Source organism: Cupressus sempervirens, chromosome 3 (genome assembly GCF_028749045.1).
Source record: "Cupressus sempervirens isolate cs-2001-9-10 chromosome 3, ASM2874904v1, whole genome shotgun sequence".
NCBI lineage: Eukaryota > Viridiplantae > Streptophyta > Pinopsida > Cupressales > Cupressaceae > Cupressus > Cupressus sempervirens.
Window position 1 is genome coordinate 883,174,735 of NC_143120.1, and position 23,700 is coordinate 883,198,434.

Sequence of the window (23,700 nt, forward strand, 5' to 3'; positions counted from 1 at the left end):
CACTTACTTTGTTTGGCACCTACTATCCACTTGGTCAATCTTAGCAAACAAACTTTGTTTAACTTGTCCTTCTATACTTGCTTAGTGTAATCAACCTTTATGACCTTAAGTAGATTATCAATACATCGTGTTATCACTATCTTAACTAATTTTTGCACATATCATAACTCAACCTTTCCTCTAGGTGTTATTGTTACATCTTTTGATAAAATCCTCTTCATCAATCAAATAAGTGATAATACTTAGATCATATAAGAAGTTGTCTTATCAACATCTAGTAGGTTTGACATCAGTGACAAAACAATGATTGAAACATATATATTGATCATACTTATTTTAATTTCTTCTCAACAATCTCCTTTTGCAACAATCTTCCTCAATCAATTCTCAACAATCTCCCTCTTTGGCATTGATGGAAAACCAAACTAATCAACCAAACTTACTAGGTTAGAATAGTAAGACAAAAAAAATACCAAAAAGGAAATAATTCATTGTATTATAATCTCTCCCTCTATCAACAACTTTCATCTTCTGACTAGGTTACAAAACTCCTTTGTGTCATCCTTATAACTCCCTCTGAATTTCTTCTTATATCTCCCTCTTACTAGGTAGATGTCTTATATCTTCCTCTTTGTTTAATCTCCAATCTCTTGTATATCTCCTAATCAATAACTATCTCCCTCTTTGACAATAATGCCAAAGACTTGTCATCTTAACATGCAGATATAAGTTTCTTTAGTTTCTTCCTTTGTCACCTTGCTTGTGACTGATTTGTAGTTTCAGCTTGTTGACTACTTTGGGCAACTCCTAAAGTAAGATCCACTGCATCAATGTGTAACATATGAAAATCAACTTATTTGATGCAGAGCACTCCTTTTGTTACTTAGATAGGCTTTGATAGGGGAATCACCCCTAGTTTACCTCTTAAATACTCTTGAGCATCCTTAGGTAATGCTTTTGTGAAGATATCAACAATTTGTTCTTTTGTGTTAACATATTCCATCTTCACCTCTTTATCTTGAACTAATTCTCTCAAGTAATGATACTTGATCGCAATGTGCTTAGTCTTTGTGTGCATCACAAGATTTTTTGATATGTTTATAGCACTTGTATTATCACAATAAAGTGTCATTGGTTCTTTGGTCTCTTCCTTCATACCGTTGAGTAACTGTTTGATCCATACAATGTTTGTACAATTTACAGTAGCAACAACATATTCAACTTTAGTTGTAGATTGTGAAGTCCAATTTTATTTTTTGCTAGTCTATGTAACTAGCCTCTTTCCTAAGAAAAATGCTCCTCCACTAGTACTCTTTCTATCATCAACATTTCCAGCCCAATCAGCATCAGTATAGGCTTTTAATTCAAATTTCTCATTTTTCTTATAGTATAGACCATACTCCTTTGTTCCTTTCAGATATCTCATTATTCTCTTTATAGCCATCAAATGATTCTCCCTGGGATCAGCAGAGAATCTTGCAACTATCCCTATAGATAATGCAATGTAAGGTCTACTATGTACTACATATTGTAATTTTCCAATCATAGACCTATACAATGTTTGATTCACCTCAACTAAATCATCATTCTTTGACAATTGTGTCCAAACATAAACATCTCAAATTCTTGCTTCATTTCATTTGCAAAAGTCTTACATAAAGCATCTTGACCTCCAAATATGATATCATCAACAAAAATTTCAGACAAATAAAAACCTTTTTCCTTTTTTTGCCTTCATGTATAGATTGTTGTTATCATCAGTCCTTTCAAATCCAATCTTCACAAGATAATTATGAAGTCTCTCAGACCATGCTCTTGGTGCTTGTTTCAAACCATATAGAGCTTCGTGTAATCTACATTCCATGTTCTTCTTATTAACATCAACAAAACCTTTTGGTTGTTCTATGTGAACTTCTTCCTCTAATATATCATTCAAAAATGCAAATTTAACATCCATTTGATAAATTTTAAAACCTTTGTATGCAGAATAAGCAAGTAAAGTTCTTACTCCTTCCAATCTAGCAACAGGAGCAAATGTCTCTCTATAGTCAATTCCTTCTTCTTGTGCATATCCTTTGCAAACTAATCTTGTCTTGTTCCTTGTGACTTCACCATTTTCATCTAGCTTGTTTTTGAATACCCACTTGGTGCCAATCACATTTTTGTCTTCTGGTCTAGGAACTAGAGTCCATGTTTTGTTTTTCTTAATTTGTTCAATTTCTTCTTCCATGGCTTTACTCCAGTCCACATCTTCTAATGCATCTCTCACTAATTCGGGTTCTTTCGTGCTTAATAAACATGTATCATTTCTCAATTTTTTTCTTATCATTAGTCTAACATTTTTATCTCCAATAATTTGTGCAGTAGGATGATGTCTCTTGACATATTTTGACTATCTTGGTTCAACTCTGGTTTCTTCATTTTGTCTTTCAATTTTAGAGTCACTATGTACATCTCTGTTAGGTAGCTCAACATTTCTTTCATCTATACTAATCTTAGAATCAGAATGTGCTTCAACTTCATTATGTAACTTGGCATCTGAATGTATCTCAGTTCCTAAATGCAACTCGACATTCATAGTATGTGACTCAACAGTCACTGAAACTTGGTGTTGGTTTGTAGCTTGATTTATAGCATCTTCTTTAGTAGGCATACCTTCATAAAAGTATACAAATGAATTTTATTCTTCATGTTCTTTCATAGGTTCAGCCTCATATACTTCAGTATATTCATCAAAATTTAAATTTTCACTTTCCACAACTTTGTTAGTGTTAGTATTTAGATACTTATAAGCTTTACTTCTTGTGGAAAATCCTAGGAATATACCTTCTTCACTTTTTGCATCTAGTTTACCATTCCTAAAGTCTTTAAGAATATAGCATTTTCTTCCAAATACCTTAAAATATTTTACATTGGGCGAGTATCCATACCATAGTTCAAAAGGTGTTGAATGAGTACCTTTCTTAACTTGTACATAGCTCAAGGTATAGACAACTATATTTATAGCTTCTCTCCAGTATTTCAAAGCAACATTTTTCTCCATCATGAGTGTCCTAGCATAGTCCATTATAGATTGGTTCCTCCTTTTAGCAATTCCATTTTATGGAGGGCTTCTAGGTGTAGATGTGTCTTTTGATTCCTCTATCATTATAGAACATCTCGAACTCATGTGATGTAAATTCTCCTCCTCTGTTAGATCTCAAACACTTCAGACTTTTACATGTTTCCTTCTCAACTCTTGCTAAGTACCACTTAAACATTTGGAAAGCATCAGATTCCTATTTCATAAACATAACTATCGTCATTCTAGAATACAAGAAGCATAATGTACTTATCTCTTTTTTAGCTTTGCACTTCAATTGGTCCACACAAGTCAATATGAACAATCTCTAGTATTCCTTTAGAGATATGAGTTTTACTCTTAAAACTTGACTTTATCATTATGCCTAACTAACATTGTTTGCATATTATATTATCAGGCTTCTTCAAACCTCTAAATTTTCTCATGTTACTAATATTGATCAGGTTATCAAAATCGACATGACATAACCTTTTTATGCCATAGCCACACATCATCAATTTTACAACTAGACAAGTAGCATCCTCTATATCAAGATAGAATAGATTACTCCTAGTTTGATCACCGTTTCTAATCATTTTCTCATCAGTAACATATATCTTAGCAATCTTGTTTTCAAACTCAACCTTACATCCTAAATTATTCAGTTGTGACACAATCAAGAGATTATAGTTAAGTCCTTCAACATAATAAGCATTGTCACATAAAATTTTATTTGTGAGTTTTTAAGAACATTTTCCTTTTATCAAACATGGTGCATCATTACCAAATCTTACACTATTGCCATCATAAAAATTTAGGGTAATGAACTTACTTTTGTCTCTAGTCATATGATGTGAACACCCATTGTCAATGATCCATTGATCATTCTTATTCAAAGATGTCACAAGTGTAGTTGCCTCCTCCTTATCAGATTCGTCCTTCATTACAACATACACCACTTCATCATCATGTTCATCAGATTCATGTTTTGTTTCCTCTTCAACAATATAGTAAGACTTCTTGCCTTTGTCTTTGTAGTCCTTGTTGTCTTCATCTCTCCTACTTTTGTACTTGTCACCACCTCTATAGTTTTTCTTCTTTGGACATCTGGCAGTAATATGACCAACCTCATTGCAATTGAAACAAATGATAGGTAGTTTACCTTTGAACTTGCCTTTACCTTTGTCGAATCTTCTTGACAGTAGTGCTTCAAGTTGTTCTACATCCTCCTCATCTGTATCACTATTACTAGACACATACTTTATCTTTTTCTTCTTCTTCTTCTCATCAAGTTCCTTCAATGACACCTTAGCTTTGAAAAAAGATTAAATATTTTTAGGTTTGTAATTATCAAAGTTAGATAGCTCAAAAGCAATGAGCCTACCTACCAGACCTTCAAGTCATAGATTATTCCCTAGTATACATCTCAATTCTTGAATTGGAGAAACTCTAATAGCATATATAAGCAACAGTGTCCTTAAAACTTTTCTCAATATAGTATCATCATCTATTTTACCAGTAGCTCCTCTTATTGCATTAATAACTTCTTTTATCCTTGTGACATATTGAGCAATATTTTCACCTTCTTCCATTCTCATATTATCAAACTTACCTTTGAGACTTTTAGCTTTAGCTCTTAGAACCTTAATGTCTCCTCCATAAATGGTGGTTAAGGAATCCCACATTTTCTTTACACTGTCAAGACCTTTGATATTATCAGATTTGGCATAGCTTAGAGCAAAGACAATCTCCAACATCACCTGGTTGTGTTCTTTCTTCTTTTCCATATCCTTGGTAGTTGAGGCTCAAGTAGGATCAACACGCTCAGTAGTAATGGTAGATTGTGCATGATCTCCAAGTCCTCCAAGGTGTAGCTTCATCAAACTTTTCCATGTAGGAAAGTTATCTCTATTAAGCTTGGGTACTTCTCTTTTTGACATCTTGATCTTTGTGCTTCTAATACCTTCAAACTAGTCCTCTTAAGTGGATGGCTTTGATACCAATTGTTGGAATAGTTTAGAAAAACTAGGAGGTGGGGAGGGGGGGGATTGTAAATCAATTATCCAAGGTATTCCAACAACACCCTCTCCCTGTTGGAAATATTTAGAATAACTGAGAGGGGGTTGAATTAGTTATCCAAGGTCCAAATGTACAAATAAAACTTTTCACAACTTAGTGAACCCATATCCATAAATCATTTTCATCATCCATGCATCCATTAGATCATACAATTATTTAAACTTGTAAGTTACTATCAAATCAACTTTGCAAAAATGTAAGCATGAAACATAATAGATTTAATAAAACATTTGACACAATGATTTAATGTGGAAACTCAATTTGGAAAAAACCACCAATAACATGCTACTCATTCTCACTCTTCTGAAGTGATGCATTGTGAAAGGCCAACCCTATTAAAGGTTACAATCCACACTGTTAAATGTGACCTGGTTAAAAGATTTCAATAACCTTGTTAGGAGTGAACCTTGTTAAAGGACTTTAGATCATTCACTTGGAATGCCACTTGGTTAAAAGATTTACAAATGCCTATTAGGTCAGCCATAATCTAAAGGATTTACCCTAGACCGATACAATGATTAGAAAGTAACAATAAGGCTTTACATAATTACATAGAGTAATAGAGAAATGCTTTACATAATTATATAAAGTTAATTCAAAGGATTATTTAGCGAATTAACATAAATTAAAATGCTTAAATGAACAAATCATAATAAGGTAATGACTGAAAGAAAGAGAGAAGAGAGATAGAAGACAAAACACAATTGATAACGAAGTTTGTCTGTGGGTCAGACTATGTCTTCAGGTCCTGCTCCAATAGAGGGACAAATTTGATTAGCTCCAAAAAAATAAATTACAAGTGTTCAAGATCTTCCCTTCAAGCACAATGGCAACATTATTCTCCAATGTGCAAGAATAATCATCAAGCTTTTAAGATCATAGTCTCCTTCTCATCACCTGGATGAATTTCCAAAGCCTACTACCCCTTTTTATACATGAAATTAGTCATATTTAGGCTCAAACAAATACTTACATAAACAATATTTTTAAACCAACTTTATCTTCATATTCACCCCTCTATCATATTTTAGTTATTATTTCCCTCCAAAATTATGGGTTAGTTTTAACCCATATCCTTATTTACTAAGGATATGTGGATTACTAATGTTTAAATAATAAAAATTCCATCAATTATTCTTAGGTGCTAAATGGTGTAGTGGTAGTCTTTAAATTTTGGAGACTAATGGTTAGGGGTTCAACACTTGTTGACCTTCAATTCTATTTGGCAATTTACAATTCTTCAAAAGAAATTCCCTCCTTAATTTAATAAAGATACTTGTGTGGTGTAGCGGTAAGGTGGGAGGTTGTTTTGGTTGCGGTTAGGAGTTCAAATCTAACTATCACCTAAGTTTTGGAAAAATGAATTTCAAGTGGCACGTCAGTTGTTCTGCCACATCATCAGCTAATTAGGATGATGATGTCATCATTTTAAAACCTTTTACCTTATGTTTCAAATTGTCGTAACTTCCACATACAGACTCCATTTTTGACGAAATGAACGTCATTAGAAATCTCCTGACGTGCTCTTCAATTTGAAATTCATTCTTGACCACTTTGGAGAAGATTAATTTTTCATCTTTTTACGATCTCTATTCCTAGTTTGACCAAACTTTGACTAGTCATAACTTCATCATCTGAACTCTAATTTTTCCTATTCAAGTTGCGTTGGAGTTAGAATTGTGAACACTTTGTAATAATGTTGATTCTTGGAACATTATGGACATTTCAATTTTAACTGATTTTTATCCCCCATATCATCCATTGCCATGGAAATCTTGTTCTTTATTTGCAAGTAGATTAATATGTGTTTGTATTCTCTTGCATATGTGAAATGTGTATTTTGTGATATTGTAATGTGGGTAATGAGATTTTGGCTTTGATTTCATTTTTTTTTTGTTCATCTTTTGATTTTTGTAAGAGGGAATTGTGAAGGGTAAGGTGTTGGGAAGGGGTAGGGGTAGGTTAGTTAGAAGTTTGGGGATAGTACTAGATATTGTTTTTTTTTTGCTAATAATTTTAAATAAGATTACTAAATCTTGATTGGTTAAAATGGTAATAACTTAAAGTTTAGTTAATAATCTTTAGTGATTAGATTAGTATTATATAGGACTATTCATGGGTTTTGGGTGTAGAGACTTGTTGAGTAGTTAGTGTTAGAATATGTTTAAGCTTTCTTTCTTTTTTGAAATAGTATGTAGGAATATCATATATTATTGTTTATATTTTATGGGTGTCCTTCTAAAATGGATTATTTAAATAGATAATTGAACCTTAGGTAGGATATTTAGCTTGTAAAGCTAGAGATAAATATAGTTGTGTATTAGTGCTTTTAGTTATATGAATAAAGGTTGGGTTTATATTTGAAAAAAAAAATTATTATTATTTTTTTTAAATTAATTTATATATATATATATATATATATATATATATATATATAATGATTTTCTAGGAAATTCCTTGTCAATAAATTTAATGCTTTGATAATATCAATTATTGTAAAGAGGTTTTTAACTAGTTCAAAATGGCTCATGTTAAGGTTTGAATGGGTTATTGAAGGGGTCTTGTAACGACTTGATAGTTGTTTAGGGTTGATGTTGGGAGTTGATTTTAATTTCATCATTGTTTAATGCATAATAGTAAATGTTTTAATTGAGTTCTTATAGGCTTTGTTATTAATTGGATTTCATTATTAGTATATTGATAGGCCACCTCTTAAGTGTAGAACTAGGCATCTAGGGGATTGATGTAGTATGTTGCAACAAGTTTGTGACACCGAATAGAACCTTATGTTTGCATGATTAAAGTTCCATCAAATGATACAAAATTTAATATAGTCAAGTTTGTTCTAGTAAACTAATAATAAAGGTTAACCCATTGTGTGTTTGAACTGCACCTCACTACACTTATCTTAATCGATGTTTAAAGTATAACTTGAAAACTCTAGTAAAAAAATCTATATGACTCTAAGACTTGAACTCATCCTTTCCTTATTTTCACCTCCCTGTAAAATTAACGTTAGCATGTGATTAAACCTAGTTATTACTTTTTATAAATAAATAAAAATCAATGTGTTTTTCCATGATTTTGGTCATGACAAGAGGGGGGTCTAAATCAATACCTATTAACAATTCATTTAATCAAACTTGAATCATAATTCAAACCTGAAATACATTACTTAATTACTTATACTCATTAATTGTTGCAATGATAATGAGTTTACCTATTTGATGAAATGTAAAATAGTAAACAAATGCCCATAACAAAATCATGCATCCACACATAACTCCATAATTTTTGGTCTTGTAAAAACACTTGGTTAGAGGGAAAAATCATAGTGGGGATGGTATTGACATCTCCTCACTATAGAAAAAGGTTTTTATAATTAAGAGCTAAAATATTGTCACCTTGTTAGAAGTGATTGATACATTGTTGGATGTGTCTAATAGTCCTATTAAAAACTACTATGTTAAGATATTTTATCCTACATATAGTTTTCACCTTCTTAAAGGATTTACAATTAGTACTAATAAAAACTTTTAATCCTATTAGAAATTTCCCAGTTAAGGGGTTTCACAGACACTTACAAGAATTAAGTATTTAAGCAAGATAGAAGTGACCTGTAAAATGCTTTCTACCTACAACTATTTAGATCCCTTGTGCTTTGTCTTTACTTCCTCATTATTTTTTAGGTTATCTCCTATAGACATCTTTATCTATTTGATCTCTAATTATGTTCCTTGACAAGTGCTCTCTCTCTCTCTCTCTCTCTCTCTCTCTCTCTCTCTCTCTCTCTCTCTCTCTCTCTCTCTCTCACACACACACACACACACACACACTCATATATACATGTACAATATAAATACATACATACATACATACGTACGTACGTACGTATGTATGTATGTATGTATGTATGTATATATGTATGTATACATATATGTATATTTGTATGCATGTATATATATATATATATATATATATATATATATATATGCATGCATGCATGCATACATACATACACACATACATACATATATATTGTTGGAATTCTTTAGAATAACTGAGAGGGGGGTGAATAAGCTTTCCAAGGTCTAGATGTACAAATAAAATTTTTCAATGCTTAGTAGACTCATATCTATCAAACCTTATTTTGCATGTATCCATTAGATCATACAACACTTAAACTTTGTAGGTTATTGTCCTAGGTCAAAATAATTTTGCAAAAATGTAAACATGAAACATAACAAATTCAATAAAATATTTGACATAAAGATTTTACGTGGAAACCCAACTTGGAAAAAACCACCAGTAACATGCTACTAATTCTCACTCTTCTGAAGTGATGCCCGGTGAAAGGCCAACTCTGTTAAAGGTTACAATACACATTGTTAAATGTGACCTATTTAGAGGATTTCAATCACCCTATTAGGAGTGAGTCTTGGTAGAGTACTTTACATCATTCACTTGTAATATCACCTAGTTAAAGGATTTACAAATGACTATTAGGTCAACCTTAATCCAAAGGATTTACCCTAGACTGATACAATTATTAGAAATTAATAGTAAGGCTTGATTTGATAACAAATTATAACTCACTTTAAGATTATAGATCTCTGATTCAATCATCCATTATGTTTGGCTTTCACACACTTCAACTCTAATAGCTTGCTCACTCTTCAAGCATTCACACTCTTAAGCCTTCTTACTTTGCATGCCATTTGTAGTCTCTTCTGTTCGGTCACTGAATGAATTAATGTCCTAGACTCCTCATCTTCCTTAAGTTCTTGCACATGACAACCTTTGCTTCTGACTAGCTCTCTCTATAAATAGATATTCAAGATCTTTTGTCGCTTATCCAGAATCGTCCATTTTAGGGTTAGGTAGGATTAGGTAGGATACAATGAATCTACCCACTTTTATATTTGGTTCTTATGGAAACTTCTTCTTCAATCCTACTTGAATTTGTCACAAAATGGTTTACCTTAAATTTTGTGACACCACCTCATCATAGTTCTCTTCCACATGCTCCATAGAATTCAAGAAAACAACATAGTTAGATTAGATCCATCAAATCTATGATTTAACACGAATATTGGCACTCGACATCAATATGTTGTCACTCAAACTTCCGTATTGTTCTTCCACTCATCTTCCACTAGTTTACTCAGCGAACACTATAGTTTACTGATGCTCCGCATCAACTAAACTGTACTCGACTTATACAACATTGACTTGACATACACTGAATCGTCACTTTGCTCGAGTTCAGCTAATTTTATGCTCAGCTTGCAATAACTTTGCTCGACACCTATTGTGTACTCGGTCAAGCTTGGTGGACATAATTCTTCTTACTTGTTCTTCTAGACTTAATTAGTGTATCAAACATTTGCACCCTGAAGTAGATAAACAATACACTATATCATCACTGTCTTAACTAATCTTTTTACTTCTTTTTCATACCATAACTCAACCTTTCCTCTAGGTGCTCTTGTTATCTCATTTGAAAAAATCCTCTTCATCAATCAAACAAATGATAGTACTGACATCAACTAAGCAGTTGTCTTGCCAGCAAGTAGCAGGTTTCACATCAGTCACAAAACAATGATTGTTCCATTACAGGTTCTTCACTTCAAAATAATCTCATATCAATATGTGTGTGTGTGTGTGTAGATATGTATATGTACATATGTGTGTGTGTGTGTATACACACACACACACACACACACATCTATACATACATACATATATACATACATACATACATACATACATATATATATATATATGTGTGTGTGTGTGTGCGTGTGTGTGTGTGTGATGTCTCTCATCCTCTCCCTTCTCCCCATTCTCTCACTCTCTCACGTCCCTCTCCCCTTATTATTTCTCTACCTCTCTCCACACACACATGAATTTTAGTGTTTAAAATATAAGCTAATGGTTTAGGATTCTTTTTAGTGTAAGAAAATACATTATTCAATTATGGTTATAAATATAGTTATGATTGGGGTTATTATAAGGTTGATAGATTACAATGAAACACATTATCCTATTATCCCACTTTCTATTTTTAATATAAACATTTATTTTACAAATCTTCATATTTGTTTATTAGTTATACAAATACACTTTATAATTTCATAAAAAAGTTATTAAATCTTAAAAACTAAAATAAAAATAAAAATTATTTTCTGAAAATGACTTGTTTTTATTATAAATTTTATTTATTTATAACTTATCTTTCATTTTTAAATTTTAATATGTTATAATTTTTATTTTTAAATTTGCATTCCATAATCCACAATGTTATTGGCATTCTTTTTCAATATACACGTTTAAACAATATTTTTAGCGATAAAGATTGAGAAAATTAAATAATTAGTTTAAATAAATGATCAACCAATCGTTTCATTCATATTAATCAATAAATTTAAAATCTAAATAAAAACAGAAAACAATAATGAACATAATAAGTATGTAGTGTTCATAGTTTTTTGTACACATTTATATAAATGTAACTAGTTATTAATCACTTTCTATTTTTACAGCACAATTTTGTATTATAAATACTCAAAATTTTCCTCTCTGCCCTTATTACTCTCTCTCTCTCTCTCTCTCTCTCTCTCTCTCTCTCTCTCTCTCTCTCTCTCTCTCTCACACACACACACACACACACACACACACACACACGCGCGCGCGCGCGCACACACGTCCCCCATCTATGTCATTCCATAATTATTGTCTTTCTCTTGTACCTCGTTCACACCCTCTCTCTCTATGCATGAAGGACCTGATTAGGGTTTTGTAAATCTCACTTAGATTCCTTATAAAATCATCTTGTTCTCTTTATATTCTTTTGCATTAGTGGCACTGGTAGTGTCACCTGGGACCTATGATGATATGAATTTGTCCTTATCATTTTAATGTTGTTCTCTTGTATCCTATTATTTTTCTTCTTCCTTTCATTTATGTTATTCTTTAACTTGTGAAAATCTCTCTCTCTCTCTCTCTCTCTCTCTCTCTCTCTCTCTCTCTCTCTCTCTCTCTCTCTAATGTAGGAGCATCCTAGGGTAGTTGGTAATCCTGCAAGGTGAAGTGGTATTGGCCTTGGAGTTGTAGAATTCAGTTATAGAAGGATTGGTGTCTAGTCTTTACTACGTAGTTCTTGGGTGTAGTGTTGGCCAAGGAGCTCGGTCACTGAAGGGGCTCGATTGTTGAAGGTTTTCTCGGTATCTACATTGTTGCTCAATGTACACTATGTTTCTCGACATGTGAGGAACTTGGAAATGCTTGTTAATTTATTGACACTCTACAGTATGGCTTATGGGATGGAATTCTTGCAAATTTGCTTGATCGAGTTGGAGCATTTAATGCATGTTACATGAGATCATGATGTGGAGTGATCATGGGAATTTTTGTGGACCTATTTAGGTCTTGGTTATTTTTTGTGTGTATTTAATAAGTATTATAAGCCTCTTAAGGCATTTGGTATTTAATGTTTGTTGGAGGCTGACTTTTGGCTCAACATTTATTTAATGTAAGGGTTAATTTAATTTGTAACTTACTAGGCTAACTTGTGGCTTAGTTGAATATAAATAACGAGGTCTTGTGGAGTCTTAAGTAATAATCATCCATCTTAGAGAAGAGGATGTGGAGGAGGAGCGAATTTTGTGAAGAGTTAGTAGTTGTGGATGGGAAACAAGGAGATGACTTGGTGGCTTGTGAGCACAAGTTTAGATCTTGCTTGGAGGTTTCTACCAAAGTGTTGCGGTGCTACATATCTAGACTAGTTAGGGTTTGGATTGGATCTTGAGGATCTTGCAGAACTATTACTTTCTTTGTATTTGGCCATAACCAAGAAGGCCTTACAGCCGAGCACATTGCATGTGTATTCAATTATTTTATGAATAAAGAGTTGTGTTTGGTATCATATCTTATTTTTTTTGTTGTGTGATTATTTTTTGGGGGCTAGGACATCTCCCACCTTTCACTGTGTTAGGTGGTCTCAAAGTGAAGTTTTTCCTGAGCGGTAGATAGATCATCAAAGTTGAGGCAGTTTGCACCAGGACTTGGGGTGAAGATCATCATAGCGAGGATCTGGTTGATCTTGTGGATTCATTTCCTTGGTTTTGCAAAGATCTTGGAAGATGCATCCAAGATAATTAGACCCTAGGGTGATTGAAGATCTCTATGATGTTGTGGAAGTAAGGATCTTAGAGAAGATTGGAGTAGAATTTAGATTTGAGATGACATTGATGAAGAGTGATAAGATCATTGAGATCATAAGTACTATAGGTGGTATACCCTGACATATGAGTACCAAAGATGGTTATGAGGAAGTTGCTGAAGACTTTGAGGTTGTTGGATTAGGTAGAACTAGATCGATTTGAGAGACCTATGGGAAGTAGGGCTAGTCAATTTGATAGAACTGGATATCAGTTGAAGTTGAAGCATAAGATGGAGGTTTCTAAATTCTTAGGTACTTTGAATCCTAAAGACTTGATTTATTGGATTGAAAAATTGGAAGAATAGTTTGAGCTAGAGGATATTGGAGATCTGCTCAGAGCGAGGTTGGCACAGACTAAGTTGAAGGGACATGTTGCTCTTTGGTGGAAGGAATTGCAAAGAGATAAAGAAGAGGAAGGTGAAATGAAGATCACTCATTGGAGATTGGTGGTGACTAAACTGAAGGCCAATTTCATTCTTATTGATTATGAACTTGAGTTGTTTAAGAGATTGTAGAATTTGAAGCAAAAGGGTATGTTTGTGAAGGATTATACTGAGGAGTTCTACAAGCTGGCTATTTAGTTTAGACATAGTGAATTGTCTAAGGAGAAGGTAGCTTGGTACATTAATGGTTTGAAATTCAATATTTAGGATGAGGTTGGTATGCTAAAGATTGATTTGGTTAAGATTATTTATCAATATGGTTTAAGAGAAGAAGAAAATTTGGAGAGGAGACATCAAGGTAATCCTCAATGGAAGGAAAAGAAGGATCACTTGGTGAAGAATAAACAAATTGCTGAAGATGAACAAAAACTTGTTGATCAGAAGAGAATGACAGTAGAGGTGAGTTTAAGGGTACTTGTTATAGATGTGGTGAAGAAGGACATCAAGCTTATGAATGTTTGCAGAAGGCTAGTGACAAAGGATTTTTTGTGAATGAGATTGAAAACCATATCCATGAACCTAAGCAGGGAGAGAGTTTGTTGGCTTGGTGAGTATTGTTCAGTAAGAAGACACTGGGACCTTGTCAAAGGAGTAATTTGTTCAGGACTTGTTGTAAGCCTGGAGGTAAAGTTTGTAATGTGATTGTCATAATCTTATTCAATTTTTAAAATTTTATGACTGGTCACTACTATTTTTGCTAGCAGTCTTTTTATTTTTAAGTTAACAAATTTAGTAAAAAAATGTGAGCAGTTGATGTATCTATGGACCATGAGCGCATGGCTAACATGTAAATAGTTCATGTATCTAATGACCATGGAAAAGTGGCTGACATGTAGTTTCACCTTTTGCATCCATGCATGTTATTCTTTGGTGTTATTTCTACTTAAACTATACCTTAAATTGTATTGTTCCATTATAGTGCATTCTCATGCATTCCCTTTTTCAGTTGTTGAACATGGTCAAGCTTGAGAAGCTAGCATGTTATTTATTATTTTGGATTCTTCTATTTAACTCCTAAAAGATCATACACCTTAAATAGTTGTTCTAAGTTTTTTATGTTTGAATTTTTTTACTAAAAAATAATAATGTTAGCAGATTGCTTTTAGGCCTTTGAATGCCCATTTCTTATCAATATACCCTGGCATTTTCTCTACAAGATTGATTTAATATGTTTGTATTGATTGTCGATTACAATTCACAAATATCATCTAGAATATTGACTATAATAGAGGACAATCCAATGAAAATTATACCCAAAGTTCATTTATTTTAGGTACTTTGGCCTTCATGATGGGTACCATATTGAGGATGATTGTTGGTGCAGGAGCACCTAAAGGCAATGAGTGAGTTTAGCTAGGAAATGTGTGTGTGTGTGTGTGTGTGTGTGTGTGTGTGAGAGAGAGAGAGAGAGAGAGGTGTAATAAGTCCCTTGAGGCAACACACCTAGTTAGGGTGAGCCTAAAAAGACATTCGAATAAGTTTGGAGCACTGTTAGATTATTTACATAGCCTTTTGTGCCTTATAGGACTAGTTTTCTAGGTAAGTCAGTGTTGGTCAATGTTGAGTCAAATAAGTTTACCATGGGCTTGGGATACCATATCTGGTTAAGTTTCATCTAAGAACAAGGTTTGAAGTTATTTGATGTGGTTTGGGTAAACAAGGTAAAAGCTGCTCAAAATGCACACAAAATTACAAAGTTGCAAGTTAGCAATTTTGATAGCTTTTTGCACAAATTGTCAAATCACATAAGAATGGAATGAAACTAGTTGGAAGGGGTCGAGGTGAGGCAAAGCTACGGCAGGGGCCACCAATGGAGCCGCTAGCGGACCGCCAGCGGTAACTGCTAGTGGTGGCTGCAAGCGGTTCTGTCGCGGTTTGCTAACTTTCGTAACTAAAAAAATGTACAAAAATTTTAATGATTTTTTAAATTTTCTACCTTGGAGTGTGTGCCAAGGGTCATATGAGCCTGCTCGCAAAAAAAATTTTGCTTCCCAGATCAACGTTGTCCAAATCGGACAAATTTTATATCAAAACGAGGGTTTTGACGCCTTCTGAATCCATCTGTGAGGTTTGTTTGGCCTCAAACTGCTCTGAAAATTAGTGACCCCGTATTTTCTCAGAAAAACTCGAAAAAACACCAGATCTGATTTGCCAAACTCTTATTCTCCCTTTTTCTTGAAACACCGAACAAGCTACAGTAGATCTAGCTCTAATACCATGTAGGATTTGAGCAAATACACCAATCAAATACATGAAGCCCAAGAAAACCTACATGCAGAAAACCTATCACAGAGAAGAAAAAGACAAGAAGAGGCAAGGGTTTGATCTGAAAACTGAAAACTTGTTTTCAGACGAAGAAAAATATTATTCAACGAATTCAATAAATTACAAACAAATCCATCCTTATAAAGGAGATTGAAACCTGAAAAGGGTAACTTGAAGCCTAAAAAAGCTATGGTTGCACATTATAATTAATAAAATATTAATTATATACACCTACAAGATAGCTTAAGCAAACTAGAGTAATAGGCAACTTATTTAATTAAATCAAAGTAATATAATTAATAAGTGAAAACAACTAATTACACTAACAAAAGTAGGGCTAAGTGTTATTTGCAGTTAATATAAGTAGTTAGGGGCTGTGTAAATATGGCCAAAGGGAATTTTTTCTGTAGCAGTCACACAATGGCTGCAGAAGCCATTTTTCAATGACCAGACAATTGCTACATAAGTTATTTCATAGCAGTTGCACAATTGTTGCATAAGTGTTTTGTAGTAGTTATGGTAGTTGTTGAAGATGTTGTATTTTAGTAGTTTTGTACAAGTTACAATATAGCTTGAGCAAAACAACATTCTTGGTATGAGTGGTACTAGATAAGTGAGGGTCTGTAGGACACATACATTCTATTTTGTATTAACTTCTCATGGATATGCAGTTCAATGTTGCAGCAACTCTAAAGCCATTTGGTATATTAATGAATACAATAAGCCTATAGAGAAGGTGGGAAACTTGAATGTTGGTATGGGTATTTTGAGGGAATATGTTTGATAGGTACCTCTAAACGTCATAGAGAAGGGGTCTTGCAGGAGCACCTACGATAGGATCAACATTTGGCACAAATTGTATACTTTTCATATATGGTGGTTACTTCCATTGGCTTTAAACCTACTTGGGTGTCATCATTAGGTTGAGTGACTTGATAGTATAACATTTACATCTTTGTCGTGGGACTTGGAAGTGAATACAACAATTTTATCTTTGTTGTTGTACTTGAAGCTTCACAACTGTTGTGTTCAATTGATAAAAACATGTGAGTTATTGTGTTATTGTGCTAAAGTTTCTTGTTCACTTTTTGCGTGTATTTGAGAAATTGAGAAATACTGCTACTAGAAAGAAAAATAAATCATGACTAGGTTTAAACCATTTGTCTTGGATGGGCCATAAATCTTTTAGAACCATAACTAGATTAGACTGTCTAAGAAAACAAATCTTGACATTACATTGATCTAGACCTTTTAAGAATCCTATAAAGACACAGTGAACTAAAGTAGTAGCAATATAAATCTTGAAGAAGGCTTTTGAGATGAAATATACAAAAAGACATTTTATAAGTACTTAAGAAGATGAAATATTGTCTTTTCCTTGCTTATATTTTTCTAGTATATTGTGCTTTTCTTGATTTTTTTCTATGTTTTTGTAAGGTTCCTAGATTTACAAGGACATGTTTGCGATGAACAAGATAATCACAGTGAGGATGTTTTGTGAAATCAAGGTTTTGTAAAATTGTGAGTATATAATCAAAGAGATAGGGAAAAATGAAAAAGGAGTAGGGCATTTGTACAATTAGGTGTAAGGAAATAAATATTTTCAATTTTCAATTTTAAAAAAAAAAAATTGGCACATGTTCTTGTGCAACATTTGTTAACTGCAAATGACAAAGCATTGTACAACATCATTTAAGTTGTTCAAGATCAAAGGAAGAGTTTTGTCAAGAAAAATTCCAAATAGTCCAGAATTTCTTAAAGCCTTTGGAACAAAAATATTTTGTACATATCATACAATCATAATATTGACTATGAATATCATGTGGAGATTACAATGACCAATAATGAGGTCATGTCTCAAGTAGGACATGACTTCAGATTTGGTAAGACACTTCTCCAATAATTTCAATTTTGTTTTAATCCATATTCCAAAATAAAAGTACCTCATGCAAGGCTAGAATGTTTTGGGTTTACAAATAATTACTAGTTATTTGGCAAGGTTTGTTTAGATTTTGAATTCAAGAGGGAAATTAATTTAGTCTGGTCAAATAGCTAATGATCTTAGCCTATAAGATTAGATGAAAATGTTTCAACATTGTTATGAAGTTTTTGGTATTTCGGCTTTGTATTATTTCATGCTCGCATCTCCACGAGAATAGTTTAAATGGTTTGAGATGAAGCAATGAGTGGTTTCCACCAAGGGTAAATATAGTTTTCACATTTATTCTTGGTTGTTGCAGCAACCACCTTGACTGCATTCCTTTTTCCACAACTGTCATTCTGGGGTGGATATTGAAAAATTGTACATTGTAAGCTTTGATCATAACCTTATATTTTATTGCATGAATATTTAATAATAGTAAATTAAAATTATTATAATTTAGAGATATTAGATATTTGAGTGAGTTTGTCATTCCATCCATTTTTTATCTATAAGTCATTTTCTATGTGTAACTATTGTACCACTATTGTATTCTCTTTCTTTTCAATAATGTTTGAGGATTAGAGTTTGTTAATAAACACAAGAGTAATAGAGCAAGTGTGTTTTGTAGCATGTTTCATTGACAATCCACGAAATTTCTATTTCTATCTCGTTTGTTATTTTCCAATGTAAAACTATTAAGTTAATAATTAATTTAATAATTCAATATCTAAAAATACTTGTTAAATTAAGTTTGCTTGAACTGAATTCATTGTTTATCAATTGAATTTTTTTATTGTTTTGCAAATCAAAGTTACTATCAACATGTTTAACCTTTCGTATTTAATTTTTTTTTATCACAAATTATTATGTTGAGTAATATTATACTTTTGAAGCAAGAGTCTACAACACAATGGTAAATTGTGAGCCTCTTAAATGAGAATATTATAGACTAAGAAAAAATTAAAAAAATTATATTTCTACTTTATTTAGAAAGACTATATATGAAGCTCTTGTTCTTTTAGCTATTTGCAAGGCATAGATCTATCTTTCATTTTTCACAAAAGAGACTCAAACTTTAGAACTACTACTTTAAATTGTAATCGTATGAGAATGTTGAATGCTGAAAAAAACTTATTATGTCAAAGAATTTAATCTCACATGCGAATATGACGACAAAGAATATTTAAGAGCCGAGATCAAAGGAAAGACAAACATCCTAATCGCTCAATTGAGATCCGGTTCCCACCATTTGAGATGGGAAACTGGTAGATGGAAGGTCCCTAAGAAAGAGTGAGAGGATAGCATACGAAGACATTCACAGCGTCCACAAAGAAACATTAAAAGTGAACAATATAAAAGACTTTTTCGAAGGACCAAGACTCCTCAAGGGGGTCATTTTACTTATGCAGATTCACAACAAAAAAGACACGCTGGAGAAATCACATCAGACTGACTAGGAGTTTTATGTGGGTCTCTAGAGTTATGGCCTCATGAACGTCATTAAAAATCTTCCATTCATTCATTACAGGCCAGCAACTCAAAGCTCTGCCTCTATTTAACTCTTTAAACTAAGACAAGCCAGCAACTCAAGGCTCTGGCGGATGTTTTTCTCTGTGCACACAGGAAGCCGTTACACTGCACATTTCCAGTGGCTGATGTTCCAATACTGCAATGGCGTTCTCTTTTAATTTGTGGGATCCCACACTCACAAAATTTGCTGGAAAGTTAATATCACTTTCGGTGGCTGATCACAATCTCTCCCAATTCCTGGGCGCAACCAGTCATAAGGAAGTGCTGCGCCAGGACATGAGCTCTTACGCTCGCTCATTCCTTCTTTTCACAAGCAGATACATCGATTACTCCACATGTGTCCTGCCGGGAAGCCCATATCCCCAATTGGGAATTATACCGAGTTCTATCGCCTGTAACAACGGAGGGATTTGGTATTCACCAAACTGGATCACCTCATTAAAAATTGAAACGTTGGAGGCAACGGCGGAGATCGCGGCGTGAGAAATCAACGGGGTCTGAGAGCGCTGGTGCAGCAACCACGTTGCTGGAAATGTCTGAGAATGAGTTATGATGCCAGAGCAGAAGGGGAAATATATAGGGTTGTATCGGTGGCCATGGAGAGGAAGAAATTCTCTGCATTGGTAATTGCAGGCCTGAAATTGATGGAAATGTGGATGGATTTAGCGGCTGCTGGTTGTGCGCTTTTAGCGAATTGTTGGAACATGGTTTGCCCTAAATCGCAAGTCATGGAAAATGAATCTGCCCTCGTCAACAGCAACCCTGGTCCGGCAAATGACAAAGATCGATCGGATGAAAGTATAAGAAAGCAAGAGATTCTCCATCAAAGTCATTTTGAGGATCTTGTAGATTGCAATGTCGGCAAATTTGGGTTTCGGAGAAGATGTGTGTCTTCGAAAAGAGGACCCTCTGCGTTTAGGGGAAAAGCAAGGGTTTTAAGGGCGGCTATTAGCAAGCCTATGTCTTCCCTCGAAAGCTGTCTCTATAGTTATGAAATTGACAGTAGTAGTTGCATCTCGTGCGGAGGGCAAAGGCAAAAGCCTCTTCTTGTTAATGATGGGAGTAAAATCATGGGAGCGGAGATTTCTCCTCTGCTGCTTTCATTTCCTGTTACAAATTGTCTACTGCCTTCTCACAATGACATAAACAGTGATGGGCATGGGTCTGTACCCGTAACTGAACTTCCTTCGCCAATAGAATTCAGCCAAAGTTCAAGGAATGCAGGTATGATTAATTGTAATTCCTCTTTTAGCTTCAGAATTGTTTCCTTTATTAAGGTTGTTTTATTTACAATATTTATATTTCACAGATGCATGTGTAGGCTATCGTTTGGTTTGTTTTGGAGTTGGCATTGGCATAATGTCCACAATCATGTCAAGCAAGAGTGAAATGGAGATGCTTACATGTTTGATAAAACAAAAAGAAGAAAGGGTTGAGGAACTGGAGGGAGAACTAGAAATGCAAGCTTCATGCACCGTGAAAGACGTATCTGATGAAGCTCTTAATGGTTTAGAAACTTGGCAACAGACTGTTGCTTGTCTTGATGCATTGTCTACTGAGGCGTGTGTGATTGAGAAAACTCCGGGTAAAACCCCCGACAAAAAAATGGAGAACGTGACCAGTGTTGAAGCAGAGCTTGAAGCCGAGTTGGAGAAACTTGGATTCAACTTGCATTCTCTTAGCCACCAGAGAAGATTTCTTAGAATCAATGAGGTTAGCTTTTAGAAACTCAACTGCTCTCTTTTTTTCTGTTTCGGATAGATATTAAAGCCATGCTGCCCATGTTGAATTTGTGCACACAGCACAACTTCTCTGTTTGAATTGTTTTGATAGGAGTCACTTTGATTCTGGTCATCTTATCTCTGGAGCACAATGCTTTCGTTTACTTGGCACTTGGATGTGTATAAGTTTTTAAAAGTTATCACCAGAGTAATGGCTTGACATGCATTGCCAAAGTATAAGACTCACAACATGCTAATGTTTCGAATTGATGACAAGCAAAATGAAATGATACTTTCAGTCACAATATACCTATATAGCTAGAGCCTAGAGGATACGTTCAGCATAACTAGATAGACGATAAATTAGAAGATGCCTTGTACCCTTTTACATACATTGACTCAAGTGCTGATTGGTTATGCTTGTTATCTAAACATATCTATAAAGCAGTTTCAGTTGTTTCAGTATCATGTTTACGATCTTCCAATGGTGTTTTATGATCACGCAGCATAACCCTGAGAATTTCAATCGTGTGGCAGATTGACTCAGATTGCAGTGCTGATGTTGTCAGTGGACAACTGAGAGAGGATGGGTTTACGTGTAATGCAGAATCAGAGGAAGATAATAATTCTTCAAGAGATGAAGAATTTAATACAGAAAACTTCTGTGTTTCACCAAGGGATTTGGAAAGACGGTTGCACGAGGTTATAATATCAAGGCTTCAAGATCGCATTGCAGAGCTTGAAACTCAACTTGAGGGGAATCAAACTAAATTGCATGCGATCAAATCAGCTCTGAAGCAATCAAATGAGTCGAATCAAACATCTTAATCATTAAATGCAGGTATTTATAAGCCTATTAGGTTTTGCTTGGAACTTTTTTCTTTATGAATTTTAGGACTCTCACCCACTGATCATGCCTCTGTTACTTACATTGAAATGGATTTTGCTGGCATTCCTATTATTGATGTCGAATTTGATAAATGTATGTCAGATTTGCGTATAGATTTTGGACTGGATTCAGAGGAAGTAGGATCTGTCTCCTCTTTTTTGGAACACCCTGATGATTTGAGGTACACATTGACCTTTTCATTTCAGCATTGTGTAGAATAGAAAATTCGTTGTAATTTGTTAGTAGTAATTTTTGTTTTATCTCGCCTTTCAGATTTTAAGATTTTCAATTGGCCACTAAAATGAAAGTCAATGTTAACATTCATTATTACCAATGTTTTCATTTTAAATTTAGACAGTAAATGATTAACAGAAAATCAAAGTTGTGGAAATACAATTCAAACTGTCACCACTGAACCTTGATAGTCATCTCTCCAAAGGTATTGGAGTTTCACAAAAGGGACATGAACATTCATGGTAAGAAAACAAAAATGTTTATATGTTTTTTTTTATACAATTCCTTTCATTTCTATGATAATGTTTGTTTTGATTATGATAATAAATTTAGTTGTCTCTAATTCTCTCTTTGTTTTGCAAAACTATTTCAGCTGCTGTAAAGGTCAAGAATGCTGCAAACACCAGCACAAACAAGAACACTTCTGATCCCAAAAGCGAAAGTTGCCCTTATTCAAAGTGATATGTTCGTTCCTAAATGCTAGTTGGGTTCCGTTACAAAATTTGCATTGCATTGAGTGTATGTGAAAAGTAACTAGTATGTGAACAGTAACTAAACGAAACTCAAAATTTCAGGTGGTAGTATTAGGGTTGTCGCTGATGAGGAGAATGTACCAACACTGTGAGGGAGTACAAAATGTCCAAAAAAATCTCAATGGGGAGACCAGTGAGTGGAAAGTCTCCTATCTATGCTAATTGTACATCAAGTAAGGGGTGGGAATTCCATTTCTGCAAGGCTACATTGCTCAAATATCATGGCTTCCTGTTGTTTGTATCAACATCAATACTGAAAGAAAAAATTCCTTATTTGGTTTTTTTTTTTTTTTTGTTGCAGTTATTTGATCTTTCGAAAAGCCATGCATATTTTTTTTGGCTGTCATAAAAGAGTTTACTCTGTATCATCTGCAGATGCTGATTATGGAATGCCTCATCTCATTTCATAAAATATTTTCTTAATCTTTGCACTGGTCTTGAGCAGGAGCTTTTCTCGCTTTCATTTGGCTTTAGCTTCTATTTTTTTCATTTTTCAAGGAAAAGAACTAATACTTGTTTCCTTTTATATGGTGTTGAAGTGATTTTCTCATTTCAGTTAGTAAGAATGTTGAGAAAGAACTTCTATGAAACTTACAAGTATTAGTATATATATTACATTGTTAATAAATTTATTATATTGATTAGGCTAGACAGTTACAAAGAAGTCTGTGCATACTTAAATTGTTTAACTGATTTCTATCAGGTGCACAAACATTATAAATTACTATCAACTTTAAGGCTGCAAGTAATGAAGAAATCTTTGTGTATATAAATTGATTATAACTCTTCTTTTGTTT

The 23,700-nt window shown here is 33.7% G+C and overlaps 1 protein-coding gene across 4 annotated transcripts; it reads left to right on the top strand.

Moving 5' to 3' along the window:
- Nucleotides 1–20,068: 20,068 nt before the first annotated feature.
- Nucleotides 20,069–23,176, top strand: LOC149569619 (uncharacterized). Of its 4 annotated transcripts, XM_089822328.1 has the most exons (7): nt 20,069–20,750; nt 20,836–21,239; nt 21,785–21,828; nt 21,904–22,088; nt 22,239–22,317; nt 22,509–22,612; nt 22,744–23,176. In XM_089822328.1, exons 1-4 carry the CDS (start codon nt 20,069–20,071, stop codon nt 22,073–22,075), a joined length of 1,302 nt encoding a protein of 433 aa, XP_089678454.1. In that variant the 3' UTR covers nt 22,076–22,088; nt 22,239–22,317; nt 22,509–22,612; nt 22,744–23,176. The 4 variants fall into 4 exon arrangements, with proteins under 4 accessions (XP_089678454.1, XP_089678452.1, XP_089678451.1 ...); XM_089822326.1 differs by having other exon boundaries at nt 21,785–22,088; nt 22,491–22,612; XM_089822325.1 differs by having other exon boundaries at nt 21,785–22,088.
- The last annotated feature ends 524 nt before the right edge of the window (nt 23,177–23,700 follow it).

Coding starts and splice junctions, on each gene's coding strand:
- LOC149569619 (XM_089822326.1), top strand. CDS start 20,069: ATGAGTTATGATGCCAGAGCAGAAGGGGAAATATATAGGGTTGTATCG. Junction 20,751..20,835: donor CCAAAGTTCAAGGAATGCAG/GTATGATTAATT, acceptor TATATTTCACAG/ATGCATGTGTAGGCTATCGT. Junction 21,240..21,784: donor GATTTCTTAGAATCAATGAG/GTTAGCTTTTAG, acceptor ATCGTGTGGCAG/ATTGACTCAGATTGCAGTGC.